The 9,658-nt window shown below is 58.1% G+C and overlaps 1 protein-coding gene across 1 annotated transcript in view; it reads right to left on the bottom strand.

The window, feature by feature from the left end:
• NFIC (nuclear factor I/C (CCAAT-binding transcription factor)) overlaps positions 1–8,785 on the bottom strand; it is a 99,623-nt gene extending 90,838 nt beyond the window's left edge. Inside the window, exon 1 of the mRNA XM_011943602.1 lies at positions 8,029–8,785. Coding sequence (XP_011798992.1) covers positions 8,029–8,785 — 757 coding nt within the window. The remainder of the gene's footprint in view (positions 1–8,028) is intronic.
• Positions 8,786–9,658: the final 873 nt, after the last annotated feature.

Here is a 9,658-nt window from a genome sequence, read left to right as displayed (position 1 = left end):
CCGTGTTAGCCAGGATGGTCTCGATCTCCTGACCTTGTGATCCGCCCACCTCGGCCTCCCAAAGTGCTGGGATTACAGGCGTGAGCCACCGCGCCAGCCCACTGACTCCAATCCTTAATGCACTGGGCACAGCTCTGATTCTCTCCATTCTACAGAGGCTCAAAGAGGAGAATGTGCCCCACACCGCCTGGAGCACACGAAACACAAATTCTGTCCACTGTACAAATAAACAGGCACCGTCACGCACGCTCATGGCCTCTCTGTCTCCCCAGCACGGCAACCCATGGCCGGGATGAAGATCAATAAAAGCAGAAGAGGCCGGGAGGCTTTCCGTGATGACCCGGCTTGCTCCTGTCTGTGGCCCACAAGGCTGCCCATCCCTACCCTCCACTCCCCTCAACCCCAGGCCAGAGAGGGCAGGACTTTTCTCAAAGCCACACAGCAAGCCAGGGAGGCACTGTGGCTAACCCAGGCCCCTCACTCCTAGGTTGAGACCCTTTTCTCCTGCCGTCAAGCTCAGGGTGAGTTTCATGGACACCCTGGCCCCGGGCTTGGTTCCCTTCCATAGGGTTCACCTCATTCATTCATTCCTTCATTCATTCCTTCACTCATTCATTCCTTCACTCCCTGAGTGTGCACAGACTGTACTGTATGATCCAGATGACTCGGAGGCTGTGGCTTCCACGAGATAACCTCAAAGGGCACTTTCAGTTTGTTTTTGAAAAGAGGTTTAAGGGGTTTCAATCCCCCCCTCCGTTTTTTGAGACAGGGTCTCACTCTGTCACCCAGGCTGGAGCGCAGTGGCGCGATCTCAGCTCACTGCAACTTCTGCCTCCCAGGTTCAAGCGACTCTCCTGCCTCAGCCTCCTGTGTAGCTGGGATTACATGTGTGAACCACCACAACTGGCCTCAATCACCCCTTTAAAAAAAAACAGTTTTTAGAGGTGAGGTCTTGCTTTGTCACCCAGGCTGGAGTGCAGTGATGGGATCACAGCTCACTGCAACCTCCAACTCCTGGGCTCAAGCCATCCTCTCTTCTCAGCCTCCCGAGTAGCTAGGACTACAGGTATACACCACCACACCCGGTTCATTTTTTAAAAAGTTGTGTGTTGGGGGGGTCTTGCTATGTTGCCCAGGCTGGTCTCAAACTCCTGGCCTCAAGTGATCCTCTTGCCTCAGCCTCCCAAAGTGCTGGGATTACAGGTGTGAGCTGCCTTGCCCGGCCTCAATCCCTTTTTCACAGGGGTTCTGGATACTCAATCCGGCTCTGCCCCTGAGGAGCTGTGTGACCTTGGACAAGTGACTGACCATCTCTGGGTCTCTGCTTCCTCCACTAGAACACGACAGAAGGTCAAAGTCCCTTCCTCCTTGGATGGGGGAGAGAATTAAACCAGTTAGGGTGACAGTGGCTTCGGAGCCTGGCACACAGAGGGAACTCCATGTATGTTTGCCGCCATCATCATCCCTGTTAGGGTCCTTGCTCCCCAGTTCCACCCAGGAAGTGCTGGGGACCTCCCCTTCCTACGTTTCTCCTGCTACCCTCTCCAGGGCACCCAGGGCAGCCTCTCTGGCATGCTGTGAGCTTCCCAGGCCGGGCTCTGCCCACCGCGCCATTCCGGGCGCTGGACTGCAGGAGCTTGGCACGACGCAAGGCGGGAACGGGAGGCTGGCCCATGGCGGCGTCAGCAGATGGGCACCATCTGGGCTGGCGGCTTGGGGCGGGCTGGCAGCTGCTGGGGCGGGCGGGCCTGGCAGCCCCTCCTCCACCCAGCCCTGGCATGGTGCCCGCCCGCGCCTCAGGTTTCTTGGGCTGCCAGAGGGGGCGGGGAGGCCTGGCTGGGTTTAGTCCCTGGGCGGGCAGGCGGCTTCCCTCTCTGGGCCCTGGTTCCTGCAGTCTCCTTCACCAGCACGTGGCAGGTCAGAGAGCACCCGGGTCACCCTCTCCCGCCCCACCCCCGGCTGGCCACCCTCACCGGGAGACCACACAGCAGCCCTCGCCACTCACTACCCCCTGAACATCCAGCCAGCTCCACATGCTGTCCCTGGGCTCCAGGACTTCGTGCTGGCTACAACCCATCCAGTGCCCCCTCCCTCCAGCCTCTCCAGGCTCCCTCACCCCCTTCAAGCCTCACCTCAAAGATGCCTCCTCAGAGAAGCCCTCCCCATCCCGAGTGGCCCCCAGCCCCTCTCCATGTCCCTCCCTGCTTTGTTTTCCTGCTGCTCCCTAACACCCTCTTCTTATTAATTTTAATTTTTATTTTTTGAGACAGAGTCTCACTCTGTCACTCAGGCTGGAGTGCAGTATCGCGATCTCGGCTCACTGCAACCTCCCGGGTTCCAGCAATTCTCCTGCCTCAGCCTCCCGAGTAGCTGGGACTACAGATGCCCACCACCACGCCCGGCTAATTTTTGTATTTTTTTGTAGAGATGGGGTTTCACCATGTTGGCCAGGCTGGCCTCGAACTCCTGACCTCAGGTGATCCACCCGCCGTAGCCTCCCAAAGTGCTGGAATGACAGGCGGGAGCCACTTCGCCCGACCCCCTCTCTCGCTTGTGACACTGCAAGTGGTGGCTGCTTTCAGCCCCGTGGCAGGTGCCCCTCCACCGACATCCACCCTGCATACCCCAAGAGGCCAACCAAGGCCCTATGCCCATCCCTCCCTCCGCATCTATCCCAGGGCGTCAGCTGCCCAGCAGGGCTGATGAAAGCCAGACGCTGCACTCTGGCTGGGCCAGGACGCTCCACAGCCAAGGGGACTCTCCGTTCGGAAAAGGAAGCTGGTGGCCAGTCCTCCTGCTGTCAAGGTGACAACCGCCCGGATCAGTGTGGAGGCCTTGAGGCCAGCCACAGCCTGGGGACCCTATGTAAGACCTCAGCCTGTGGGATCCTCACACAACCGTGCCAGAAGGTGACCACATCATGCCAGCAGACTGCCCCCTCACGCACCACAATTTCCGCCCATCCCCTTCCGACATTAACAGAGGATGAGGCTGGTGTCAACGACAGGGCAGAGGTAGACGCTGCTTGAGTCCAAATCCCACCTGGCCCACTCTCGGTTGTGTGACCCCAGCAGGTCAGATTCCTCCTCTGAGCCTCTGTTTCCTCCTCTGTAAAATGCATACAGCAGGCCGGGCGCGGTGGCTCACGCCTGTTATCCCAGCATTTTGGGAGACCGAGGCGGGCAGATCACTTGAGGCCAGGCGTTCGAGAGCAGCCTGGCCAACATGGTAAAACCCAGTCTCTACTAAAACCACGAAAACTGACCAGGTGTGGTGGCACTTGCCTGTAATCCCAGCTACTCGGGAGGCAGAGGCATAAGAATCGTTTGAACCCAGGAAGCAGCAGTTGCAGTTAGCCGAGATCGTGCCACTGCACTCAGGCCTGGGCGACAGAGTGAAACCCCATCTAAAAAAAAAAAAAAAAAAAGCATACAGCAATGATCCCTGCCTCACAGGGCAGCTGTGAGAATGGGAAAGAATTTCTAGCCAGGCAGGTGGCTAATTTTTTGTATTTTTGGTAGGGATGGGGTTTTGCCATGTTGGCCAGGCTGGTCTCGAGCTCCTGAGCTCAGGAGAGTCACCTGCCATGGCCTCCCAAAGTGCTGGGATTATAGGCATGAGCCACCACACCCAGCCAGAGTTGGGGTTTTCCATATGAGAAAGACATTCTATGTTCAGGGAACAGCATAAGGAAAGGCCCGGCAGTGGGAGATTATAATCAGAACCAGGAGGATGGACGAGGCGCAGGGGGTCACGCCTGTAATCCCAGCACTGTGGGAGGCCGAGGCAGGAGGATCACTTGAGCCCAGGAGTTCGAGATCAGCCTGAGCAACATGACGAAACCCTATCTCTACAAAAACTTAAAAACAAGACCAGTTGCGATGGTTCACGCCTATAATCCCAGCACTTTGGGAGGCCGAGGTGGGTGGATCACCTGAGGTTAGAAGCTGGAGACCAGCCTGGCCAACATGGCAAAACCCCGTCTGTACTAAAAATACAAAAATTAGCCGGACGTGGTGGTGGGCATGTGTAGTCCCAGCTACTCAGGAGGCTGAGGCGGGAGAATTGCTTAAACCTGGGAGGCGGAGCTTGCAGTGAGCCAAGATCGCGCCACTGCACTCCAGCCTGGGCGACAGAGCAAGACTCCATCTCAAAACAAAAACAAAACAAAAACAAAAACAAATAAACAAACAAACCAATCCTGAAGAGGATAATGTTAGTAACGATAACCATGGAGGGCCCTAGCCCCATGCCTAATGCCTGGTCTTCATGGTACCGCGTGGTGGTTTACTGAGCCCTCATCCTGGGCACGCGACATTTCCCACAAGGCAACCATTTTTGAGCCCCCCAGTTTATAGACAAGGAAATGAAGCATAGAGAGGGTGAGTGACAGGCCCCAGATCACCCAGCCAGTGGGCAGCTGAGCTGGGGTTGGGGTCCAGGCCCAGCTCTCACCCCCATGAGGAGCTGGAGCACTCGCAGTGGGCAGATGGCATGGCTGGGGGGGGGTGTGGCCTGCTGGGACCAACTGAAGCAGGGATTCCCTTGGGGATGAAGGGGGCAGGCTGGGGGCGAGGGAGGGTGCAGCCCTCACTCAGAGAGGCCAACCTGACCCAGGGCACAGGCCTGCCTGCTGAGCAGAGGCGGGAGGGGCTGGGTGGGGGTGGGGAGGTGCCCAGAGGTTGTGCTGACTGCAGCAGAAAGCTCGCTTCAAAATTTTATCAGCTCAGCGCGGAGGAGGTGGGGGCGGGGCCGGGCGAGGAAGATGTGTGGTGGCAGAGAGGTCTGGCCCTGCGTGGCGATGAGCACCCCCGCCCCCACGGTGGCCCCTGCCTCCTGCCCCCAACAGGCAGTGGCCCGGCCCACCTCTCTGCCCCCACCGTCCCCAATGCCCCCTCACAGCCAGCCCCAGTAGGTTTGTTGCTCATTGGTGGGGGTGGGGGAGGAGAAAGATGCTAAGGTCAAGGTCAAAGAATCAAGATCGGCCGGGCGCGGTGGCTTAAGCCTGTAATCCCAGCACTTTGGGAGGCCGAGATGGGCGGATCACAAGGTCAGGAGATTGAGACCATCCTGGCTAACACGGTGAAACCCCGTCTCTACTAAAAAATACAAAAAACTAGCCGGGCAAGGTGGCGGGTGCCTGTAGTCCCAGCTACTCGGGAGGCTGAGGCAGGAGAATGGCGTGAACCCAGGAGGCGGAGCTTGCAGTGAGCTGAGATCTGGCCACTGCACTCCAGCCTGGGCGACAGAGCGAGATTCCGTCTCAAAAAAAAAAAAAGAATCAAGATCAAAACTGGGTAACTGCCAGGCGCGGTGGCTCACGCCTGTAATCCCAGGACTTTGGGAGGCTGAGGCCAGTGGATCATTTGAAGTCAGGAGTTCAAGACCAGCCTGGCCAACATGGTGAAACGCTGTCTCTACTGAAAATACAAAAATTAGCCAGGCATGGCGGCGGGCGCCTGTAATCTCAGCTACTGGGGAGGCTGAGGCAGGAGAATCACTTGAACCCAGGAGGTGGAGATTGCAGTGAGCCGAGATCACATCACTGCACTCCAGCCTGGGCAACAGGGTGAAACTCCATCTCCCCCCCCCAAAAAAAAAGACTGGGTAACTGGTGTGGTGCAGTGGCTCTTGCCTGCTATAATCCTAACACTTTGGGAGGCCAAGGCGGGAGGATGGGTTGAGCCCAGGAGTTTGAGGCCAGCCTGGGCAATATAGCAAGACTCCATCTCTAAAAAAATATAAAAAATTAGCTGGGCATGGTGGTGTGCACCTGTAGTCCCAGCTACTTGGGAGGATGAGGCAGGAGGATCGCTTGAGCCTGGGAGGTTAAGGCTACAGTGAGCCGAGATGACACCACTGCACTCCAGCCTGGGGGACAGAGCGAGACCCTGTCTCCAGGAAAAAAAACAAAAACAAAAAAAACACTGGGTAACCCTGCCCTGCTCTGCTTCCACACACCATAGAGCCTGGGAGCCCGTGACTCTGTCTCACTCTTGCACCAGCTCTAGAAGGTGGCATGGCTGTTACTCCCATTGCACCAAGGAGGAAACTGAGGCACAGAAAAGGGTTGTGTCCATACAGCTGGGGAAAAGAAGGGCTTTGTCTGGAGCACAGGCAGTCTGGTCCCAGAGGCCCCCTTGTTCCGGCAAATGCCCCTCCCTCTCAGGCTGTGCAATTGCCTCTTTCTATAGAGTGCTGCCTGGGCTGGGGTTGGGCTGGTGACCTGCATGGATCTGCGTCTGGCATGCACCAATCCCACATGCTCTGGCAGCCCCTGGGTGTGTGAGGGTTCACGCGTGTTCCAGACACAGCCTGGGTGGGCATGGCAGGGGTGCTGTGCACCCACTCAGGTCTTGGGGTGCAGCTGACACCCTGCACGTGGCTACACGCATGATCTTCTGGAACCTCCCATAGCCCCATCCAGCTACGGACTCTGATCATCTCCACCATTTGGCAGGCAGGAGAAACTGAAGTCCAAGCGCGCCACACAGCCAAGAAGCTACAGGACCAACCCTGCTCTTAGCACCGGGACCAGAGGCACAGGCGTCAGGCCTCCCACCTCCACGCTCCTGCCAGGCCCCCTGGGGCATCCCATTGTTCACTGCAGCCTGGCCATCCTGCAGAGCTGAGCTCAGCTGCGCCTCCTCCTCTGGGAAGCCGCCTTGGATTTCCTCACCCCCGCAAAGCTTGCTGGTCTCAACATCAGGCATTTGACCACCGGCAAACAGCCCGCTGGCAGGGCCAGGCTCATCAGGCCTCTCTGCTGGCATGGTCTGAGAGTCGATCAACCAACAAGCATTCACAGGAAGCAGTGCCTGGACTCTCCCAGCTCTCCCTGGAGGGCTGGCATGGCCTGTCCCGCTCCTCTCCTCATCCCTGCTTCCAGCAAGGCCGTCAGTTGCACCCAAGACCCTCCAGGACATTCTCACCCCCAAGACCTCAAGGGCCTTCCTGCTTCCTTCCTCAGACGTGAGGGTGAGACCCTGCCTCTACCACTGGAGCACCATAGCCCACCTGCCTCCTCCGTCAAAAAAACCTCCTTGTACCCTCTCACTTGAGACCTCTGCTAGGCCTGCCTCCCCCATCTGACCTCCACATCCCATCAGCAGTTACCTGGGCCCTGCATGCACTGGCCTCCTCCCTCAGACACTCCTTGCACCATGTCACCCGCATTAGATGCCCTCCTAGGCCTGCCTCCCCCCACCTCAGACCACCATATCACATCTACATACGCTGGTGTCTTCCCTCAGACCCTCCTTGCCCCGGGTCACCCCCGTCAGACGCTCTCCCAGGCCTGTCTCTCCCCTTGGACCACCACATCACATCTACACGCACCAGCCTCCTTGCTCAGACCCTCCTTGCACCATGTTATCCCCATCAGACACTCTCCCAGGCCTGCTGCCCCGCCTGGACCACCAGATCACATCTATATGCACCGGCCTCCTCTCTCCGACTCTCCTTGTGCCATATCACCTACTTTAGATACTCTCCTAGACTCGCCTCCCCTCTCAGACCACATCACACCTATATCCACCAGCCTCCTCCCTCAGACCCTCCTGGCCCCATATCACTCCCGTCAGACGCTCTCCCAGGCCTGTCTCTCCCCTTGGACCACCACATCACATCTACACGCACCAGCCTCCTCGCTCAGACCCTCCTTGCACCATGTCACCCCCATCAGATGCTCTCCCAGGCCTGCTGCCCCGCCTGGACCACCAGATCACATCTATATGCACCGGCCTCCTCTCTCCGACTCTCCTTGTGCCATATCACCTACTTGAGATACTCTCCTAGACTCGCCACCCCTCGCAGACCACATCACACCTATACCCACCGGCCTCCTCCCTCAGGCCCTCGTGGCCCCGTGTCACCCCCGTCAGACGCTCTCCAAGGCCCACGTCCCCTCTCAGACCACCACATCACATCGACAGGCACTGGCCTCCTCCCTCAGACCCTCCTCACGCCGCGTCACCGCCATCAGACCCCCTCCCCGCTGGCCGCCCCGCTCAGGCCGCCGCACCTCACCTCGCTCACGCACGAAGTAGGCCAGGTAGAGGTCCAGCTCCTTGACGGCCACGCCGATGTGGTGCGGCTGCACGCACAGGACCGGGTGGCCACACTGCGCGGCCTTGACCAGGCGCTCGCCGTCGGTGCTCTCCAGCGGGATGCCCTTGAACAGGATGACCATGACCAGGTCCAGCCGCCACACCTTGTCCGCCTGCCGGAGACAGTCGATGCGCCGCATCTTGCCCTTCTGGTCGGGGTTGGAAAGCACGCAGCCCGGCGCCTTCTTGCCGGTGATGCTCAGCACGAAGTCCTCGCGGCACTCGGGCCGGATGTCCTTGCGCAGCTTGGCCAACAGCCGCGACGCCCACTTCTGCTTGACCTCGGGCTTCTCGCCCAGCAGCTCGTCCTTGACCGCGCGCTCCTCGTCCTTCGACATCCGCTTCTCGTGCTTCTTGAAGTACTTGCGCTTCCGCGCCTGCAGGTTGAACCAGGTGTAGGCGAAGGCGCGCACGTGAGGCAGCAGGGCCTCGATGAACGGGTGGAACTCATCCTGCAGGCCAGAGAGGCGAGAGGTCAGGGGTGCCAGGGACGCGGAGGGCGGACCCACTGCCCGGCCCCAAAGCCTGAGGTTGGAGGGGCCCTGGACAGACCCGCAGAGTGGGAGGGGCTGGGCAGAAGTGGGCAGGGGGTTGCTGCAGACCGGTGCACGCCACCGGGGCACACAGAAGGCCGGGAGGACCCAGGAGAAGTTTATCAGGGACCGGCAAGAACCCATCGCCCAGATGAGCAAACTGAGACTTAGACTAGGTGAGAGGCACAAATCAAGGCGGAAGTTTGTGGAGGACCATCTTTTTTATTTTTTATTTTTTTGAGACAGAGTCTTGCTCTTATCGCCAAGGCTGGAGTGCAGTGGCACAATCTTGGCTCACTGCAACCTCCACCTCCTGGGTTCAAGCAATTCTCCTGCCTCAGCCTCTGGAGTAGCTGGGATGACAGATGCCCACCACCACACTCAGCTAATTTTTGTATTTTTAGGAGGGATGGGGTTTCACCACGTTGACCAAGATGGTCACGATCTCCTGACCTCACGATCCGCCCACCTTGGCTCTCAGCCTCCCAAAGTGCTGGGATTACAGGTGTGAGCCACCCTGCCCGACCATGGAGGACCTATCTTGAACCCAAGTACACAGACGGGGCAAGCTAAGGGGGCCAAGTGGAAGCCCATGGAGGACCCATTGTACAGACGGGTAAAACTGAGGTTGGGAAAACAAAGATGTCGTGGACCTATTCTCTGCCTATTGCAACTAGGCTTGGGCTGGGTGTAATGGCTCACACTTGTAATCCCAGCACTTGGGGAGGCCGAGGAGGGAGGATTGCTTGAGTCCAGGAGTTTGAGACCCAGTCTGAGCCATATGGTAAAACCCCATCTCTACAAAACAAACAAACAAAACAAAACAAAACAAAACAAAACAAAAATTAGCCAGGCGTGGTGGTTTGCACCTGTAGTCCCAACTCGTCAGGAGGCTGAGGTGGGAGGATCATTTGAGCCCAGGAGTTTAATGCTTCAGTGAGCTGTGATGGTGCCACTGCACTCCAGCCTGGGCGACAGAGTGAGACACTGTCCAAAAAAAAAAAGAAAAGAAAAAAA

The sequence above is a fragment of the Colobus angolensis genome, unplaced genomic scaffold, assembly GCF_000951035.1.
Source record: "Colobus angolensis palliatus isolate OR3802 unplaced genomic scaffold, Cang.pa_1.0 Scaffold22, whole genome shotgun sequence".
Lineage (NCBI taxonomy): Eukaryota > Metazoa > Chordata > Mammalia > Primates > Cercopithecidae > Colobus > Colobus angolensis.
Note: the sequence above shows the minus strand (reverse complement) of the source record. Positions and strands in the feature narration are given on the sequence as shown.